General features: G+C 37.1%; 1 protein-coding gene across 3 annotated transcripts in view; it reads left to right on the forward strand.

The window, feature by feature from the left end:
• The window catches only part of LOC120635619 (oxysterol-binding protein-related protein 8), a 65,473-nt gene extending 44,496 nt beyond the window's left edge, over positions 1-20,977 (forward strand). For 2 of the 3 annotated variants that reach the window (XM_039906643.1, XM_039906644.1), the window contains 12 exons: positions 467-645; positions 1,947-2,127; positions 3,578-3,674; positions 4,966-5,105; positions 7,563-7,619; positions 8,246-8,371; positions 9,822-9,962; positions 10,866-10,986; positions 12,013-12,055; positions 12,914-13,078; positions 14,651-14,751; positions 16,933-20,977. In XM_039906643.1, the coding sequence (XP_039762577.1) occupies positions 467-645; positions 1,947-2,127; positions 3,578-3,674; positions 4,966-5,105; positions 7,563-7,619; positions 8,246-8,371; positions 9,822-9,962; positions 10,866-10,986; positions 12,013-12,055; positions 12,914-13,078; positions 14,651-14,751; positions 16,933-17,072 (1,491 nt within the window). In that variant the 3' untranslated portion in view covers positions 17,073-20,977. Of the gene's footprint in view, positions 1-466; positions 646-1,946; positions 2,128-3,577; positions 3,675-4,965; positions 5,106-7,562; positions 7,620-8,245; positions 8,372-9,821; positions 9,963-10,865; positions 10,987-12,012; positions 12,056-12,913; positions 13,083-14,650; positions 14,752-16,932 lie in introns of those variants that run through there. The other variant, XM_039906645.1, reaches the window with a different exon arrangement.
• The last annotated feature ends 1,341 nt before the right edge of the window (positions 20,978-22,318 follow it).

Below are 22,318 nucleotides of genomic sequence, written 5' to 3' on the forward strand. Positions count from 1 at the left end.
TTACCTTATAGCTAACTTCAGGGTGTCGGTTTTTGGTGACAATGTGCGCGCGCATCGTAAAACTTTACTCCCATAATTTTTCCCTAACGCGCCAAAAGAAGTATAACTTCAAAAAATATATAAATCAACGCACAGGGTATGCAGATGATATAAAATGATGAAAAACCCAGTGCGAGGTTTAGTTTCCGGAGATGTAGACCCTCAGGATTGCAGGAAATTATACGCATGATCTTAGTGCGTGTGTGTGCCATTTTTTTAGCTAACCTTACCTTATAGCTAACTTCAGGGAGTCGGTTTTTGGTGACGGTGTGCGCGCGCATCGTAAAACTTTACTCTCATAATTGTCACGTTTTTATTTTTTTTTTTTAAAAGAAGCATAACTTCAAAAAATATATAAATAAAACAGCTTTTTTAATGCTAGAACTCTCATTTAAACCTACTCCATGAATGCTGTCCATCTTTCCAGTCCGGGGAGCTAGTAGAGGAGGTTGCGGAGGAGAACAAGTCCCTGCTATGGTTCCTGCTGAAGCAGGTGCGGCCCGGGATGGATCTGTCCAAGGTGGTGCTGCCCACATTCATCCTGGAACCGCGGTCGTTCCTGGACAAGCTGTCCGACAACTATTACCACGCGGACCTGCTGGCACAGTGAGCAACAGTTTAAATTACTTCTTGTTAATTATAAGTGATCAGAAATGTATATCAATAAATACCAGCCAACCTCACAAGAGGGTCCGTACCGTTGTCTAGAAAAACGGCAAAAAAAAAAAAACATGTCGTGATTTATTTTATTCCTTTTATTTGCTTTTATAGCGGCAACAGATTACAACAAATTGTAGAGTCAACATCTGACGATGAGTGTACATTTCCGAAGATATTTTTGGTGGGGAATATAGAGTTTTTTTTTTTATTCCACTAGAAGTTAGTTAGCCCTCGACTGCAATCTCACCTGGTGATAATTGAGGATGCAGTCTAAGATGGTAGCGGGCTAATCTGTTATGGAGTATAGTAGGCATACACTAAACCGCTTAGCGGCACGTCTTTGTCAGTAGGGTGGTAACTAGCCACGGCCAAAGCCTCCCGACAGACCAGATAAAGTTCAGAAATTATAAATTCCCAAATTGCCCCTTCCGAAATTCATAGCTTTTCGCGGAGTAAATAAAGCTAAAGTAACGCCTTGCTTCTATACAAAAAAAAACATATGTGTACTTATGTAAACGCGTTAGGAGTTATTAGTATATTGTGCAACAAGTGCGACAAGTTGTCGATTGCCCACGAAAGCGAAGTTGAACGCACAAGAGAAGCGAGTGCGGTCACTCGCTTGAGTGGGTAATCGATGTCGCACTTGTTGCACATACTATTTTGTATTACTCATGCGGGGAAAAATTTAAAATTAATTTCAATTTAATTACAGTTTTATTTATTAAATTAAACTGTCAGACGCGTCAACCTCAATTTGCGTGTGCCAAGAATAATTTTAAAATGGGCAATCGGTTCTTTTTCAACCGCAACAGCGAGCGTCAAGATACTACTTTCCCCGCATGAGTGATACAAACTTCTTTTGTGTAACAAGATAAGAACCTTTTCAAAAATTTTATCTTTCGCCTTATTCTACATTTGTAGAAAAAAAAAGTACACTAACAAAAGGCTATAAAAAAAATTAAAGAAATGGACATAATAAACATAAGTAATTAGACTTGGAATACTTATTATTGAACAACCAAGTTTGACTCAACATTAAAATTTGAGATTAATGTACAATTGAATCAATGAAATCACCGGAATGAGCCCGCAGACTTTGACAATTGAAAGTGCACTGCAAAACCTTAAAGCTAACTTCAGGGTGTCGGTTTTTCGTGACGGTGTGCGCGCGCATCGTGTAAGTTTACTCCCATAATTTTTCCCTAACGCGCCAAACGAAGTATAACTTCAAAAGTGTTTCTTTACAGGGCGCAAACCGCTGAAGATCCGTACCAAAGATTCAAAGGTGTCCTCAAATGGTACCTGTCGGGGCTGTACCGGAAGCCGAAGGGTCTGAAGAAGCCCTACAACCCGGTTCTGGGCGAAACCTTCCGATGCTGCTGGCAGCATGCCGACCAAGACACCTACACGTATTATATAGCTGAACAGGTCAGATCTCTACTGCAGTTTTTAATTTTTCTACTTCTGTGTGTAAAAACGCATCTAATACATCGCGAGGTATATTACGAGGTATATACATTTGATCAAGTGGGTGGGACTTCGACTTCACTTGGGGGGGGGGGGGACGGTGTTTGGAATCCCAGCACGCACCTCTAACTTTTCTAAGTTATGTGCGTTTTAAGCAATTGAAATATCACTTGCTTCAACGACGAAGGAAAACACCGTGATGAAAAATGCTTGAGAATAGGCAGATTTGAGAAATGATGACAGTTACAAGGAATCGATAAAATATTATATTTATCTAATGATATATGGATATTCATGTATTGTGGAAAACGTATTTTTATTTATCTTCCAAGCGAGATTAGTATTTATTTTCAATAAATAATCGCAAAATCTCGATCCGCCATGACAGGCGAAACGCAGATTTCAAACTTATGACGTCACGCCTATACAGCGTGAAACGTAATAACGGAATACTGTTGAAGTATGCATAAGTATATTTTATAAGGAATCACCCTGTTCAAATATGAAATCATAAGAAGCTCATTTATTTTCCCATACAAACTAATTCAAAAACTTCTAAGTGACAACCCTATTGAAGATAAGAGACCGACACGTACATAGTGCCTACGCTACGCGACGCGTATCTAATCGCCTATAAACTGCGGATGATGATAATGAGATCCTAATTCTGCGTTCCTCCTAAATCGATTGGATTGGAACACAGATTTAAGAACGTACAGAAACCCAGTACAAGACTAGTATTGAAGCATCAAAAACCACTCCACTTTAGTACTGTTTCTCGAACAGGCAGACAGTTAGTCACTATATTCCATTGACCAGTTGACAGTCAAAAATATCTTTATTCAAGTAGGCACATAGCTGCCCATTTTGATGCGTACATTACATGAGAAATGTCAAAGACAAAAATGTCTTTATCGTTCTAAACGTTAACCATAAATGGGGGAAATGTTAAAAGTTAGTGAGCTAGCAACATTGCGCGGGTGTGAAATCACACGTATATAAGAGATTTCAAATTCAAAGTCAAAAATATCTTTATCGTTCTTAACGTATACCATAAATGTGGGAAAAGTTTCTGAGCTAGCAACATTCCGCGGGTGTGAAGTCGGGCGCGCGCTGGACGTGTTCACTGTTTTTCGTCACGCTGCACTTCACGTAATAATGACTGAATGAGGGTTCTGTATGTACCTTATTCTCTTACCAGGTTTCTTACCAGGGTATGCATACAGTAGGAAAATTGCATATATTGGATAAAATCCTCCTCCTATAAGAGCTATATCTCAATTTTAGGGTATGCAGTGCTTTTGTGCATGTATGAAGTGCACGCCACTGCTTATTCTATGGGTTAAAGTAACCCCACTTTGCCTTTGGTCTCTAACGACTTGCATAATCCTTTTTTTTTTTTAATTCCCAGGTCTCGCATCATCCGCCGATCTCCGCCTTCTATATTTCCAACAGAAAGGACGGTTTCGTTATAGAGGGCAGTTTGTTAGCGAAATCGAAGTTTTACGGTGAGTTACACTTATTGCTAACACATAAACGACCTGTACGAATGAAATAATGTTGAAAAAGTTGTAAAGAAGTAAAACTTCTTTAGGCGCGACTAGGGATTAATTCATATTTATTCTGACGGAAGTAACGCTTACGTCAGACGTCTGTGTAGTTTTTAAAAATAATAATTTGGATTGGCCGTAAGTATATGTCATATACTCCACGCTTCTTGACTCCACGCCAGTCAGTGGCAAATATTTTTTTAAATTTATTTATACACTTTATTTTTACACCACAAATAGGAAAAAAAAACAAAGAACTCAACAAAAATAAACTTGAAAAGTAGGATACAAAGGGCGGCCTTATCGCTTAGTAGCGATCTCTTCCAGGCAAACTTAGGATTAGGAAAACCAAGGGAAACCGATTAGTGGGGTGTATTATTATTATATACATACTTACGAACAATTACACACTAATACTTATCAAGATTACACAAATAAAATACTAATAAAAATAAATATAAAAAATAATAAACTTGAGTAAGATTTAATCACACATAAATATCACAATCAATTAGGATTTATTTATTTCCAATATTGTCAAATGTATCAATTGTTAATAGCGAAGTGAATGAGAATTCAACAGTTTAAAAAATAATAAACGTCATATAAAATAAATATAAGTATTTGTGTAATGATTCATAAAAACTTTCAAGATGACTCATCTCAGTACCCATAACACAAGCTACGCTTACTTTGGGACTAGATGGCGATGTGTGTATTGTCGTAGTATATTTATTTATTTATACCTCGTGCTGTATAAGTAAAGTAATACCTTTATAAGTCGCTAGCTATGGAGGGTAGAGGTAAGGAGAGTCATCTGTGTATATGAAAAAGTGTCGTCAAAATGTATTAAATTAGGATGGCGCCACATTTGCATCAGGGTAACTCTTAAAAGAAGCGCCAAATATAAATATTGTTAGAGTAGGCTTGAAAAATAAACAAGGAAGTAAGGTTATATTTACCACAATATTTTGTACAACGTAAGTTGTTGAAATACTCAATAATTAACTACTTTAGTCGATAATGACATTAAATTTTTTAACTCGGCATACTTCAATTCATCTACGATTGCTACATTAATACCATACCCTGTGCATCCACCAGCGCCATTGTGGAGGATTTTTGAACTGTTATTTAGCGCATACACTGGACACTTTTTCAACTTTTCTCCCATATAAGATGACTCTCCTTACCTCTACCCTCCATATCGCTAGCACAACACTTAGCTTCTTTTTTTTTTGTTTTTAAGGAAATTCGACGTCCGCCATCTTGGAAGGCTGTGCGCGTATCCACCTGTTGAACTGGGGCGAAACCTACGTGACCACAGCGCCCTATGCCCATTGCAGGGGCATAGTCATGGGCACCCTCAGCATGGAATTGGGAGGCAAGGTAATTTTTGATGGACAAAGTCAAAATCAAAGTCAAAATCTTTTTTTTTTTTTGATCCTCTAAAAGTCTTTGAAAAAGGGGAAAATGAAGTTGTCGTTACTTTTGTAAGGAAATTAAAATTTGACGGTCGATTGGCGCAGTTTGCAGCGACCCTGCTTTCTGAGTCCAAGGCCGTGGGTTCGATTCCCACAACTGGAAATTTTTTGTGTGATGAGCATGAATGTTTTTCAGTTTCTGGGTGTTTATATGTATATTGCTATTTATTTATGTATATTATTCATAAAAAATATTCATCAGTCATCTTAGTGCCCATAACACAAGCTATGCTTACTTTGGGGCTAGATGGCGATGTGTGTATTGTCGTAGTATATTTACTTATTTATTTAAACTTAGTATTATAATTGATACTAGCTGTTGCCCGCGACTTCGTCTGCGTTTGATTTTGTATTTTTTAAAGCATTCAGTATCGCTAAGCCTTAAATTAGTATAGTAGTATTATATATATATAACATGTGACTGTCAATTAATTATAGAAAAATTATTTGCAATAAAATAAAATTGCGACTATAATTAAAAATCTAAACTATCCTATCTCTTAAGTTGGACCAGACTGCTCACGGTGTGCCAATTTAATTTGAAATCGGTTAAGTAGTTTAGGAGTCCATCGCGGACAAACATCGTGACAAGAGATTTATATATATTAAGATAAATCATCGTGGATTCATCGCATAACTTAGAAAAGTTAAAGGGATTCAGCAGTAAGCGTGCTGGGATTCAACTCAGCACTCCGAAAGTTAAGGTGAAGATGTTATATCTATCTATCTATATATATAAAAGAGAAAGTGTGTGGGTATGTCCCGTATAGGCTCCGAAACGGCTGGACCGATTTCAATGAAACTTTCAGGGAATCTCCTGATTGACCTGGCGAGAAATCCTGTAAAGTTTCGTGACGATCGGAGCACTCCTATTTTTGAACTGTGTTTATTTACTATGATGATATTCTATTGTTGGGTGTACATGGGTGTAGATAATGATCTTCACCCGCCCGAGAAGGGAATAGAAGAGAATAAATACGGAGAGAAATAAATGATTTAATATATTATGAGACTATATATATATATATATATATATATATATATATATATATATAAAAGATAAAAGCCAGCCATATAAAAGATAAAAGACCGACACCTACGCTACGCGACGCGTACCTAATAAAGTGACAGGAGTCACATGATTTTAATTTTGCATGTGATGTTAGGGCTGCATCCGATTTCTTTCAGTATAAACTATGGCAATTGTTCACTCAAAAAGTAATAGCGTTTCGTTTTCACAGATATGTCTCAGAGACAGTAAATTATGTAGCCTCTGAAGTATTATTTCGGCTTTCACGTTGTGTATATATATATATATATATATGTACTAGCTGACCCCGGCGCCATCTTTCGGGCTGATTTGTGAATCTAAACCATCCAGGGTGTCACCCAAACGCATACCGAAAAAATCATTCAAATCGGTGCAGCCGTCTCAGATGAGTTCAGTGACAAACACACGCACACAAGAAATATATATATAAAGATATGATTGTGTATATATATATGAGCATGAATGTTTGTCAGTGTCTGGGTGTTTATATGTATATTTAAGTATTTCTGTATATTTTTCATAAAAATATTCATCAGACGTCTTAGTACCCATTACACAAGCTACGCTTACTTTGGGGCTAGATGGTGGTGTGTGTATTGTCGTAGTATTTTTATTTATTATTTAATTGAAATTAATCAAATTCAGAATGTTATGAATTATTTTTAAGTTAAGATTTGCATGCCTTTAAATGGGCCGAACATTGTTCTATATGTATATATATATATATATATATATATATATACACATGGTATATCATCATGGTATATAAATACTGTGTGTAACTCACTAATTGGCAGTGGCGTGCATAGAGGGTCTGCATACCCTGTTATGCAGAGGATATAAGATGAAGAAAATCTCCAGTACGAGCTATAAAAAACTTAAGGATAGGCATTGTAAAAGTTATAAAAATCCTACCCTCAAGTATTTATAACTAATATTGGAGATTGTGTGTGCATAGCCGCTATGCACGCCACTGCTTATTGGTGCTAAAGCGAAAAAAGAGCACCAGGCCAAGGTGCATCAGATGACTTTGTATTGTCGACTAGACAGTATGTATATAAATCATACTGTCAGGTCGACAATACTACAATCCCTGATAAATAAATCGTTTATATGACATAGTTGTTGTATTTTCTAATAGCAAGCATTCTTGGAAGCTAGTAAACGAGTATGGCTTCTCGGTATACTCTTGCTTCTGAGCCGGTTGTACAGACACTACAAATGTTAATACATGGCGTTTCAAAAGTGCCGATAAATATATGAACTGTTTATTTATATCGACGTATTTATGTAACATTTATTTGTTTCAAGGTACACGTAATATGTCAAGATACCGGATATCAAGCGGACGTAGAATTTAAGTTGAGGGTGAGTTAAATATCGTCCTATAATAGCATAAGTTTAAAGCATAGAATTAAGAAAATGCAGAAACCGTGTACGCGACTAATATTGAAGCATCAAAACCACTCCACTTTAGAATGGTTTGTCGAACAAACGATTAGATAACATTTAGCAGTTGACAGAATTATTTTGCATTAATCTTTCGTATCTTCCTTTATGGCGTTTTTTTTTTTTTTGGCGAATGGTACGCAAACCGTGGACTGTCAAGCGCACAAATCTACCATCTGCCTTCAGCGCATCTGCCTTAGTTATTTTGGACATATCCGGCCGACGGCCGATTCGCGCAGTGGGCAGCGACCCTGCTTTTTGAGTCCAAGGCCGTGGCTTCGATTCCCACAACTGGCAAATGTTTGTGTGATGAACACGAATGTTTTTCAGTGTCTGGGTGTTTATCTGTATATTATAAGTATTTATGTATATTATATATAAAAATATTCATCAGTCACCTAAGTACTCATAACACAAGCTGCGCTTACTTTGGCGTTAGATGGCGCTGTGTGTATTGTCGTAATTAATATTTATTATAATTATTGGTTAGCTTTTTGTTTACAACTTTTTCTGTATTTATTCATCTTAACTATGCTTGTTTCTAGCCGTTCCTCGGTGGTTCGGATCAGACGAACGCGATCTCTGGTCGCATCAAGAAAGGGGTGGATACAGTCGCTTCGTTGGAGGGTTACTGGGACGGTCGGATCGATATTAAGGACAAGCGGACGAGGGTAAGTTTCGGCATGTATTTGTTTAGCTGTGCCTCGCGGTTTCACACGCGTCCTAACGTGTATCCGTCGCACTACATGGCACGGCAGGGTAATTGTGTATGTATTTGTGGGAGGTATACAACGGGTTCTCCGGACGTCCAATAAAGCCAACGAGAGGGACATGCCGTGGTGGTTTTTAGATCGGGTAAACGAGTCCCACATAACCTCTGTCCTGCCAAAAAGGACAGAGGTAGCCATAAAGCTTTTCCACCACGACAAAAAAAAAAAAAAAAAAGGTAATTATGTATCTCACCCTGTAAATCGTAATTGGCAGCACCCTGCGGGTCTCATGATGAGAACGGTTTAGGTAGTGGTCCACCACGCTGGCCAAGTGCGGATTGGTGGACTGCACACGCCTTGGAAACGTTATGGAGAACTCTCAGGCATGCCGATTTCACTGTTGAAGCAAGCGATATTTTAATTGTTTATAATTAAGGGTATGCAGTGCTTTCGTGCTTCTATGAAGTGCACGCCGCTGTTTTCAAACGCGACTTGCAGGACTAACTTCGCGCTACTGTATGATTATCTCTACCATTCTCTCGTCCTACTTTTAAATGTGTAGACATTATAAAAGAGAATGCCGGATGTAGTATGGGATTTGGTTTCACATATTTCATTATCTAATTTTGAAGGGTTTAATAATTAAAATACATAACCAAAAACATTAAAACTCTAGTTCGCCGGATTTCAGAGTTACATGCAAATGAAGTTCGTGAATTAAGGTTATTTTTGACACATGCGATTATTGTACCTACCTATTGATGGTACTGTTCACAATATATCAGAACCACTAAACTATTTCATTAAAAGATTTTTAAACCGTCGAAGTAAAGGCTTGGGATTTGAGAGGTTTTTTTAAAGAATAAAAACTTAAATTTTGATACCAATTTAAATGAGGCACCCAAACGAAACCGTGTTCCGGCATTCTCCTTTGCGACAGGCTTAAATCTTGAAATCTCTGCTTATTTACGCCTGTCGCAAGGCTGTTTTCAGATACGTAGTCACCCTGCGGTACTGTCGTTGTTATCACCATCACAATAACACTTAAAAGGATTTTATTGGTGCAATTTTTCAAATGAATAGTTTTTTTTATTCCACTACAAGTTAACCCTTGACTGCAATATCATCCGGTGGTATATGATGATGCAGTCCAAGATGGTAGCGGGCTAACCTGTTAGGGAGTATGGTTGTTATACCTCTAATCGGTTTCCACGCGTCATCGTACCGTAACACTGAATCGCTTAGCTGCACGTCTTTGTCTGTAGGGTGGTAACTAGCCGCGGCCGAAGCCTCTCACCAGACAAAAAGTCTTTTTTTTTCATCGAAATGCTTTCAGAGCGTACCCGTTTCGATGAACAAAACTTCTGGTTTGAACGAATGAAGTGTTGACCTTGAATTTATTACGTTGCAGGAAGAAAGTAACCTACTGGACGTAGCGGTTCTCAGAGACCATCGCCTGCCTCGGTATCTGGTGAAGCTTGAAAAACAGCAAGAATGGGAGTCCCAGAGGCTTTGGATCAAGGTCTCCGAAGCCATACACAATGAGGACCAGGTGAGAAATGGGCTGTCGTCACCGGCCCACTACAGGTTACTGGTCCTGTCCCAGAATGACGTCACGCTGCCCAAGTGTGGATTGTTGGACTCCACCCACCCTGGAGAACTCTCAGGCATGCAGGTTTCCTCACGATGTTGTCCTTCACCGTTGAAGCAAGTGATATTTGAAATAGCTTAAAACGCGCATTACTCAGAGAAGTTAGAGGTGCGTGCTGGGATTTGAACCCCCCCCCCCCCCCCCAAAGTGAAGTCGAGCTTTATATTAGCTTCACTTGTATGTTTGTTTGTAACCGACTTCTTTGGGCGCGATTTTGACCCACTTTAAACGGTCAAACTTTGTAGACATATCGAGGACCGATGACAATACACTAATCTGAAAAGATTATTCCAATTTTCACTATAAAAAATAAGATTTTTTATTAATTACTACAGCGCCATCTAGACCCAAATTTAAAAAACCTATGGCGTTCGCGTACCTAACAAATTCCACAGAAAACATTAGGCTACTAGATTGTAGAGGGCGTTAGCTGTTACTTTTTAATGGCCTGTTTTAAATAATAATTACAACTTGCATTTCGAGAGACGGGCACACTGAATAAAATAAAAAAAAATATCTCTTTAATGGTGGATGGTTTACCGATTAATTTTGCTCTAATAAAAATAATAGATCAAGAAAAACTAAAAAAAAAATCGCTATTATGAATAAACTAAAAGAAAGAAATTAGTTTAGTTTTTTATACCAAGCGTGTTTTTTTAGTTTGTTCGAACTATTTAATTATTTTTATTCTTATTTTTTGTTATAAGCTTGTTACAAGTTATAATAAGTTAGATTCCCTTTTTTTTTTTTTTCTTTCTCTTTGTTCCTTAAATTTTAAGGATGCCGACGGTTCGGTCTTTCCAGATAGTAGCGACAGAACAGAAGACCATAATAGAGGAGGCGCAGCGTGCCCGGGCCAGGAACCTCGTGACTCCCTGGGTGCCGAGGCTGTTCCACCGGGACACCGGAACCTCGCTTCCCGAAGGTACGAAACTTTCATTGCTGCACTTGTGTTTTGACATCCTTGGCGCAATTGTGAGCGATGTGGCCTTTATAAGTGAGAGCTACCGGGTTCTATTCCCGGAGGTTGAGATTAGAATAGAATAGAATAGAAACACTTTATTGCGACACAACACAATAGGAAAAATACAAGGAAAACAGTAATAGTACTTTGTGCTAGGGTGCAAAGGCGGCCTTATCACTAAAAGTGATCTTGAGATGTGAGATGTTGTAATTTCTGAATGTTTGAAATTTGGCTTAAATAAATTCAAACTTAAAATGTTATGCTTTGTGTTGGAATAAGTTAGTATGTAAGCCGAGTTGCCTTAGAATTGCAAAATCTAAATAATATAAAATAGTATTTTTCTATGTTTAGTATTTTCAGTGGCGTTCACTGGGTTTCTTACCAGAGTATGCATACAGCAGGAAAATTGCATAAAATGGTATAAATCCGCCTCTCATACGGGCTATATTTCAATTTTAGGGTATGCAGTGCTTTTGTGCATGTATGAAGTCAAAGTCAAAAGTCAAAGTCAAAAATATCTTTATTCAAGTAGGCCCACAGGTGGCACTTTTGATGCGTACATAAGAACCACACGGTAGTGAGATGATGGCGATAACCACATTCGTAAACTTAAAACTAAAGCTACGAGGGTTCCAAACGCGTCCTGGTCTAAGAAGAAGCCCACAACAAACTTAGCCGGGTGTTTTTTTTTTTTTTTTTTTTGTTATCACCATCTCACAATGTCATTTTAAATTATTAGAAGAGCAACCTGGTTTGAGCAACGCCAACTGCACGCCACTTAGTATTTTCTAGTTACCGCCGTTTCCAGTGCGCTCTTGTATGATGCCGTGTAAGGGATATAGGGGTTAAACGACAGTGACGTGCAATCCATAAAAGCGTAAAGGCTCTGCCCACCCAAAATAGAAGAAAGAGTATTCGAATGAAATCTATCAGTAAACATTTTTAGCGTTTGTTATTATATTCATAATTTACTAAAAAATGTTTCAGGAATCACCGATCAGGGCTGGAAATATAATCACACGAATACAAGGTAAGTAATTAATACAACAATGATAATACCTTTTTTTTTTTTTTTTTTTTTTACCAATGAAATTTTTAATATGTACAATAAATATAAGCCGTCTAACTGTTCACTTATGGGCATGGCACTTAAAATGCTGGCGCCCTATTGCCCCTTTCAATTGCGAAGGAAAGAAAAGAAGAAAAAAAAAATTGAAAATAAAAGACAATAGTTGGAAAATCCAAAAGTGCACGCCTCATAATCTCATTCATTACAAGAAAATTGAGATTATTTGTAAATAATAATTAAACTACATCTGATTATACCGTGAAAAGTAATAGGCTTCTATTCCTCAAAATACTGAACCCTATAAAAAAAAGCCAACTCGATGAGTGAAGTATTTCGCTCGTTATCGTGACCACGAGATACGGGATCCGCACATACAGACACACGGACGTCCAAGACAGAACTTTTTTAAACAATAAAAAGATATTTAATTAGTTTAAATAATAAAAAGATATTTAAAAATATCAGGGTGTTAAAAATAGTGTTTTTTCTCAACATTTAACTATTTATATTCACTTATAAAAGCAATAAAGAATAAAAAAAGTGACATTTTAATTTGGAGAATCACTCGGTGTGCGTAAACGTACGTATATTTTAGAAATATTATTTTATATCGTCGTGAGATTAAAAAAATGGAGGACACCTAAAAAAACTTCATTGGAAAAGTTCTATTTTATAATTACACCCGATTTTTTTTACAAGTATACACATCTTAAAAATCTGATTTGAAGACAAAAACAAACGCGGACGGAGTCGTAGGTAACAGCTAGTTTATTTGTTGTTTAGTTAACTTGTTCAAGGGTTACAATTTTGTTTTTATAGCCCCTGGCAACCGGAAGAGGTGATAGAGTACGAAGATGACTTCGTAGTGACGTCGATACGCAACGTACCGACCCGTAGTACCGGCGAGGCGCGTATAAGAGAACTCGCCCAGAGAAGCGACTCAGACAGCCACGACGAGTTGGCGAGGCGATCAAAGACTTCTACGTAAGTATCTACTATCTTATAATAAAGTAAAAAGTCGCGCTAAAGAAGGAATGAACGAAAATTTTACAATATAAAACTTTAAAATGTTGGTACATTTATCAATGAATCACTTGAACGAGCGATTTTTGAAAATAATTCGCTTGAGCAAACGATTTTTGGAAAAAAATCGCTTGAGCGAGCGTTTTTTGAAAAGTCGCGGCAATATTGAGCTATATAGTTTTATCGTGCGACTATTTTTACGGCAGCAAAATCGCTGTACTCTTTCACCACATTAAATAGTGATGAATGCGTCGGTACGCAATGTACGGACCCAAAGTGCCGGCGAGCTCTCCAAGAGAAGCGACACAGACAGCCACGACGAGTTGGCGAGGTGATCAAAGACTTCTATGTAAGTATATTATGGTATAGTAAAAAAAGTCGCGCTAAACATCGGATTTTATAACCTCAAATTTTGCAAAAAAGTTGGTACATTTCTCAATGAATCGCTCGAGTGAGCGATTTTTGGCGAAAATAAATTTCTAAATATACAAAATTATACTAAAGGAAAAAAAGCAAACTAATTCTATATGTAGCCTAACTTATCCATGGTATTTTGTAATATCATATTTTTCGTTTTTTGTATGGTTATCAAAAACCGAACCGAAACCGAATTTATATTTTTTCCATCTGTCAAGTGTCAGTTTCCTAAGCATTGCGCACCGCAGAATCGGTATCGTACATTTAGTTCTAGTTTAGTTAGTCATCATCTAAGAGTTGGTGAAACGTTTTTTCATCTACGCTTCACCCAAATCATTAGGCATTTGATTTAAGCGTTACCTAAGTTTAGTGAAGACTGCAACAAAATTAGACTTCTAAATTAGTACTCTTTTTTTGAAATCTCATGCTTCATTCTAATGAAGCATGAGATTTCAAAAAAAGAGTTGCACCATAAAACGATTTCTTTAATTCTCTTGAATTTTGCAATCGCTTTAGCGAGCGATTTTTGAAAAAGTCGCGAAAAGTTATAGAGATATTCTTTTATCAAAGTCAAATATTTCTTTATTCAAATAGGCACTTTTGATGCGTACATTACATGTAAAATATGACATCGAAGTAAGTTGATGGCGATAACTAAACTCGTCAACTTTAAACTAAAGCTACGAGGGTTCCAAACGCGCCCTGGTTTAAGAAGCCCACAACAAACATAGCTAGTTTTTTTTTGTTATCACCATCTCACATTGACACTTAAAACCATTAAAGAAGCAACCTGGTTAGAGCAATAATTTACACCGAAGCATTTTTATCGTTGACGTAGTCCTTAATACTATAGTAGGACTTTTCTATAAGCTTACGTTTAACAACTTAATTATCGTAACGATCGTAACATTTCTACACAATAGTGACGTGGATACAGAACAAACCATACATATGTCTGTATGCGACTTTTCCAAAAAGAATGGCTTCGTTAAAAACTCGCGAATTTTTTTTAAAATCGCTCGCTCGCTAAAGCAATTGCAAAATTAAAAAAAAAATCTCTGCCGCTACAATCCGATATTCTGTTTTTTTTTAATATTGTTTTTTTTTTTGTTTCAGGCGATCTCTCAAGCAGACGCTGTTCGCGATTGATGCGTCGCTGCGTGAACAAACGCTGGCGATTGAACGCCTATCCAAAACCGTCGACAGTCTGAGCGAAGGTACTTTATCTTTTATACAAGTAATGTATACAAGTAATGTATATTAAAAAAAAAAACAGTTTTCATATGTATGTTCAACATCATCATATTGACCGCCCCACTCCCACAATGAGAAGGCGTTAAGGCTGTAGTCCACGACGCTGGCCCAGTATGGATTGGTGGACTCCACACGCCTTTTGAGAACATTATGGAGAACTCCCAGGCATGCAGGTCTCCTCACGATGTTTTCCTTCACCGTTAAAGCAAGTGATATTTTAAATTCTTAAAACGAACTCGGCCACTCGAAAGTGATGTCGAAGTCCCACCCACTGGGCTTTCACCGCTATATGTATATAAGCAACTTTATTCCTTTTTCCAAACTTACCCCTAACTAAAACCCACCACAGCATGTCACTCTCTTTGGCCTTACTAGACGCCCAGGCAACCCGTTGTATACTTCCCGGAGCCCTTGGGCCTCTGAACTAAGGATGAGAGAATCGGAGCAGCCTTATTTCGAGTAGCGAGTAGCCTTACGAGGCTACGTTGGTAACTCTATTTCTCCTCCTGTATGATTTGATAACATAAAGATACCTCCAGTAAAGCTCTCTCAATCGCTCGCTGAATGACTCTTGAAGCCTTCCTGTAAGGGGATATATTTCAAAGTCAAAGTCAAAAATATCTTTATTCAAGTAGGCCCATAGGTGACACTTTTGATGCGTACATAAGAATTACACGATAGTGAGATGATGGCGATAACCACATTCGTAAACTTAAAGCTACGAGGGTTCCAAACGCGTCCCGGTCTAAGAAGAATCCCACAACAAACTTAGCCGGGTGTTTTTTTTTTTTTTTTGTTATCACCATCTCACAATGTCATTTTAAATTATTAGAAGAGCAACCTGGTTAGAGCAATAATTTACACCAAAGCTTTTTTATCGTTTACGTAGTCCTTTATACTATAATAGGACTTTTCTATAAGCTTACGTTTAATACAAACTTTGAACTTTTTAAGAGACATCTCCAAGATGTCAATTGGTAGTTTATTGTAGAATTGTATGCACAGTTTATTTTTATTAGTATTTTATGTGTGTAATCTTGATAAGTATTAGTGTGTAATTGTTCGTAAGTATGCATATAATAATAATACACCCCACCAATCGGTTTCCCTTGGTTTTCCTAATCCTAAGGTTGCCTGGAAGAGATCGCTACTAAGCGATAAGGCCGCCCTTTGTATCCTACTTTTTAAGTTTATTTTTTCCTATAGTATAGTAAGTGAAAAATAATAGTAGCAAATAATAAACATAGTTAACAACTAGCTGTTGCCCGCAACTTCGTCTGCGGTTGATTTTGTTTTTTGATGTGACATTCAATTTAGTGGTAGTTCTAAAAAAATTTAAAGTATTCAGTATCGCTAAGCCTTAAATGAGGGGTTTGCTGCTGTCCGCTGAGGAGTTCTGTCCTCGGTCTCCAACCACATTCTGGATCTACACAAAGTTTGGGCAAAATTAAACACATATTATAACCTCTATAGAACAAAAATAATTATTTAAATCGGTTATAATTTGTCGGAGTTATGGTGTAAAATCGTCAAACACTTTCATCCCCTCTCCCAAAGGAACCGAGCTTGATGTCGGAATAAAAACTATCCTATAATACTTCTAACACTTCCGAGAATATGTGTACAAAGTTTCATGAGGATCGGTTAAGTCGTTCTTGCGTGAAAGCGTAACAAACAGACTTACATTGACATTTATAATATTAGTAGGCATATGTTTAATATACAACGTGTTACGGAATTACGAAATACTGTTGAATGGTGCATAAGTATATTTCATAAGGAATCAACCTGTACAAATATTAAATCAAAATAAGCATATTTATATTTCAAATATCTAATTTAAAAATTCTAATTGTTTACTTTTGACAACCCTATTGAAGATAAAAGACCGTCACATGCATAGTACCTACGCTACTCGACTTGTACCTAATAAAGTGACAGGAGTCACTTGATTTTACTTTTGCATGTCATGTTAGGGCTGTATCTGATTTATTTCAGTAAAAACTGTGGCAATGGTTTACTCAAAAAGTATTAGCGTTTCGGTTTCACAGATAAGTCTCAGATACAGTAAATAATGCACCTCTAAAGGCTGTGAAGTATTATTTTGGTTTTCATTTATACGTTGTATGTATCATCTGTCCAAGGTCAAAGAGCAGCGGCCTTCAGACCCCAGAACGTGGGCAGGGTGCCCACATCGTCCCACTCGTGGGACCTCTTCGGCGGCTTTGTTCTAGCGATGGTGTTGCAAGCGTTATTAAATTGGATTTTCTACCACAAAGACTGAGTGTTGCCAGTGATCTAAAGTTCGATAAATACATAATAATTAATAATGTTATAATGATAATTTGTACATCGACCAAAATTAGTTTATGACGCGGTGTTATTGTCTGTCTGTGTGTATTTATTTACTTACTTTTATTGGACGGCGAATGAGAAGAGGCATTCAAAGCCAAAGGCCACTTGATGTGATACTATATACGATAATTTTATTTAATAGTATCTAGAAGTTATGAAGCGCTTGTTTAAGAAAAAATAACTAGAAAATTAAAAAAAAAAAGACAAACACTCTCTTTTTGAGCAATAACTGTTTTGACTTACTCTATTATTTATCATGTAGATCAGATTGAATAATAAAAAAAGGTTTCTTTGCAACTTTTATTTTTAGGGTGCGACGGCCGAAAAATGCCTCCTTTCAAATCTGCTGCATTATTTTAAACTTATAATAATTTATGAATTTACTTTATTGACTTGTGTATTGTAAAACGTTAAAAAAGCTACCATTTTAGTAGAAATTGTAGACAACACATAATGATAAATAACTAGGTTAGATACTGTCACCTTATACTTAGTATGAATATTTTCGCTAAAATTTAATTTTCTTGGTAATAATATAATTATTTATTGTTTCAATACACATCCGTTAATATAAAATTGTGCGTTACGTGAAAAGAACTACCATTTTGGTAGAAATATTACTATGGAGTATTTATTTATAGCTTGATCATTTTGTTGGTATACGGACAGACAATAAAACTGTTTTTTAATATGCCTATGCTTTCCACGTATGTAATAAAAATTACTATTTTTATTTAGCGATAGTTCGATTCCCTTTGACAAAATAGTGGCGATATTGGCAACCTACCTCGCACAGCGGTGAGCTTTGTAGTTTTAAGTTGGAAGGCCCTGCTTCGATACCGGCAGGGCCAATTGTGGAATTTATAATGAATATCTGAATTTTCTCTGGTATGGTCTTGTGGGAGGCTTCGGCCGTGGCTAGTTACTACCCTACTGACAAAGACGTGCCGCTATGCGATTTAGTGTTAAAACTTTGACACTTACACTATTGCGATCAGCGGTTTCCTGGGACCCGCTTTGGGGTAGCGTGGTGGCCTTGAACTCTAAATACCTCTCTTATAATAAATAAGGATATATTGTGACGAAGCCGAAGCTGAAATTCGAGGTAGTTTAAAAGCCTCTATTTTATCAACGCGAAGTAACTATGTTTAGCTTAAAATGAGCTTAAAAAGATTTTTGTGTATTATATATAAACTTATTATTATTAGGGTTTATTTAGACATGTCAGTCGGTGCACAGTTTCATAATTTTTATTAGTATTCTTACCTACACTTCGAGGTATTATATCGATTTCATAAATTTTAAAAGGCAAACAGACATTTTGGAACCGACATGATTTGAACCTGGGATTCTGGCAATCGCGGCCTGAGCGCTTTTCCCACTAAGCTACTGCTATCAATCAATGATGAATGAAAATATTATATGCCTTTTATATCTGTCTCATAGTAACTGTAGCGACATCTAGTAGGAAACATTGCAGTTTCGTTATGACACTCCTATCTGAAAAACTGACTGACTGACATGTCTGTGTAAACCCTCAGGCTGTCATTTCACAATGGATGGATGCATAGTTAAGGGTTTTTTTTTCTAAAGTTATATAAATGTGTATATAATAAGGACATCATGTTGTCCTAATCCTAATGTTGCCTGGGTCGCTACCAAGCGATAAGGCCGCCTTTTTTTTTCTACTGCTACTAATATTTCTATTCTTCTTTTATTTGTTTAACTTCATAGTGGTGTACAAATAAAGAGTTAAAATAAAAAATAAAAATATAGTACGATGACTATACGATACTTTTAATCGATAACTGCGCAGAGGTCTTTCGGACTCTTTTAAAACAATTGAAATTAAAACCAAAAATACGATACGATCGTTTATTTTGTCGTTCTACATTGACCAAGTTAAATGGTCCAATAAAATTCATCGGTAAAAAAAAATGCTTAATTTTCATAATATATCATGAAATTCCGCAAATTAACGCTTGCTTCTTCTTCTTTCCAATAAAGTCAACTAAATGAATAGTTGGGTGCATAAGAAGCAACCTATATCGAGTGACAGCGGCGCGGTGCGACGGCATTAACAATACAATAAATGTTGATGTTGTCCACCAGAACAAAAAAATCGAATTTCTAAATGCAGAAGTTTTCAATTATTTTGAATATTGCCTAGAGATCTTTATATAGGAAAGAGGTGAATGTTCCCGGATAAAAAAAAAAAACTCTGCACTCAAAATTATATTTTACCTTTGCTATGCATCTGCGTATATCTGGTGTAAAGGCAGCCTTATTTAAAGACATTCAGATTAATTCCACATTATAATTCGACATGTTCTTGTTATAGGCCGAGAGTTGGTGAATAAATTTGAAGGGGTGTTAGAACACAGCTAAGCTTTAAGTGGTTCTTAAGCTTTACCTAAATATGCCAAACCTAGATGCCAGCTGGTTTGTTTTTAAGTTTTTTTTAAATTTCTCAGCAGTTCTTGAGCCACACTTTTTTGACACTGGGATTTTTTTTTTCAAATGCGGCCTGCAGGTTTTATATTACTATGTACTTTCAAAAATTGTAATCGTATATCCACCTCGTTCATTATATTTCAATAGAAAAAATGCAGACTGTTCGTGACTTTCATAGCGTTCGATTTGATTAAATATTTTTTATTTAATGTGCATCGATGACTGAACAATAATGATAACATTATTACATTCAAATACTAGAAATTTTGAATTCGGTTCGATATCAAAATGAATCGAATGCGTTAATCGACGAAACTGTTGTTGAACCATCTTCCATTTTTTTATTGGAATAAAAAGAAAAAGGTGCACTCAACATTATTCCTAAAATTAAATTGACACTTGCGCGTAAAAAGCTGACACGATTTTGACACATTCTTGTATATTCGACACTTGCAAACGTAGATGCGAATTTTTATATAAAATTAAAAATCAGTTAAAATAATATTTTTAGTGAATAACTTTTTATAAAACTGTATATCGTGGGCTGCATGTAGTTTTTCTTAATCCATTTCCAATCATTATCCTAATAATTTTCCAAAACAAATATATATATTTTGACATTTGATTGGTATTTTGGATTTAAATATTTAAAGTCGTTTTGGTGCCGATTAATTATTATCGCTAACTCCTAATAATAATAATCGTTATGTAAGCCCGCCAAACTGCATTAGAGCAGCGGGACGGGTCTAATCTTTTATACCCTTCTACTACTGGAGAATTGACCTGTGTGTCACCCGCAATCAAATGTCAAAGTAAATATTGACTCTTCGTGTTTATAGACAGCCCAGCCTAGCTGTATAGTTCAAGGTCGTCACAGCTAAACTAGGCGTTCTATAAATTTTGGCGGCAATTCTAATGTCAAACTTAGAAATTAAGTGTTGCCAGCGTAAAGCCATTTTTCTACCATTCGATGGAAACTCGGAGGTATTATTGTCGAAACTTTTTGGTAGTATTCCGTCGAAATCCTTACGTGGTGTTGCCATTTTTGAAGTATTAATTATTATTACCTATTTTCCTACATTATTGTAGATATTGTAATTCTTTATTATGATTACTGATTATATTTCTATAGACCAAGAGATAGTGGACTATTTTTTAAAAGTTTTTTCCGAGGACTATGCACGCCACTGAATGTGGGTATAGGATTACAGATATAGAATGTGTGAACTTTACTAAAATTTCGCCCACTGTCTCTTGGACTACTATTCTCATGATGTGTTTTCTATAAGATTTGTGTAAATTGCGCATTTTAGATAAGATCATTAGATTGTTGATATTTTTGTTGTTTTATCCAGTGAATATATATTTTTTTCCAATTTATTTTGGCGTTTCATTTACCCCATTATGTTCTGTCGGCGACTTAGTTAATTTTTCCTAAATAGTTTTGTAAAATGTATTTATGAAAATTAAGCTTAATTTGCCTTATAGTCCGCGAATAGCAGGAGAATCTGTATGGTGTAATTTATAATTTATTCAATCCTTATACTCCACACCAAACAGATCTTCGGCAATGTACCCTCTACGCACGTTTCGCTCAGAAACTGGAGCATCCTCAGGAGATGTTGACTTTACAGTGAATAATTGTTAAGACTTAACAATTCATTAATTTATAATTACATACAGATTCTCCTGCTTTTCGCGGAGTATAAATTAGGCTTAATTTTCATAATATTTCATGGATTTCCGCAAAGTAACGCCTGCTTCTCATAGTATATTATGGGCCTCATAAAAAGGCTCAGAGTCACTCAGCGGGCGATGGAGAGAGCTATGCTCGGAGTATCTCTACGCGATCGAATCAGTAATGTGGAGATTCGTAGAAGAACCAGAGTTACCGACATGGCTCAACGAGTCGCGAAGCTGAAGTGGCAATGGGCCGGGCACATAGTTCGGAGAAAGGATGGACGTTGGGGTCCCAAGGTGCTGGAATGGCAGCCGCGAACTGGTAAGCGCAGCGTTGGTCGACCCCCAACGAGGTGGACAGACGACATTAAGCGCGTCGCAGGTAGCCGCTTTTAATTAAATAAAAATTTAATCTTTAGTGCTGTTACAAAGCCGATGACAGCAGATCATAATACAGTTACCACCCCTCCTCTTACGCGGGTGTCGTACGAGGCGAATAAAAAAAATAAAGGAGAGTGGGCAGCATCGTCCTCTGTGCAACTACTACCTACTGCGAACACCAACCCGTCTGCCCAGCGTGCTGTTTATTGGAAAACCCTGCCGTTCGGAAATACATTAGATCCAGCCGTGGACTGGCTGTTACATTTAACCTTGTTGTAAATGATTCAAGGTTCATAATCGCTCGTGAGTAGATATATGTACGGGAGCTATGGTGATACGCTCGACCGTATCAATAGGAAGATCTTCCTCCGGGCGGGACATCGTGCTCGGGGACCGAGGTCCGAACATTGGAGTCTTCCTAATGAGGCTCGGGGTAACCGTTCAGGGCGATGGCCCCTTTTCGGTGGTGGCAGCGCCGTCTGCAACTACAGACCGGTCACTGGGTGGGTCCGTGGTGTCATGTCCGCGTAGAGTCGCGGATCAAGCCTGCGATGTGTCGGTGAACAGCGGTGTTGCGGCGACTTGGTATGTCCGTGGGGGGCTTACGTCAGTGAGGTCGAGCTTACCAATGTGAATTGGCAAGTGCCCATCAGCCAGCGG

This window comes from Pararge aegeria, chromosome 27 (genome assembly GCF_905163445.1).
Source record: "Pararge aegeria chromosome 27, ilParAegt1.1, whole genome shotgun sequence".
Taxonomy (NCBI): domain Eukaryota; kingdom Metazoa; phylum Arthropoda; class Insecta; order Lepidoptera; family Nymphalidae; genus Pararge; species Pararge aegeria.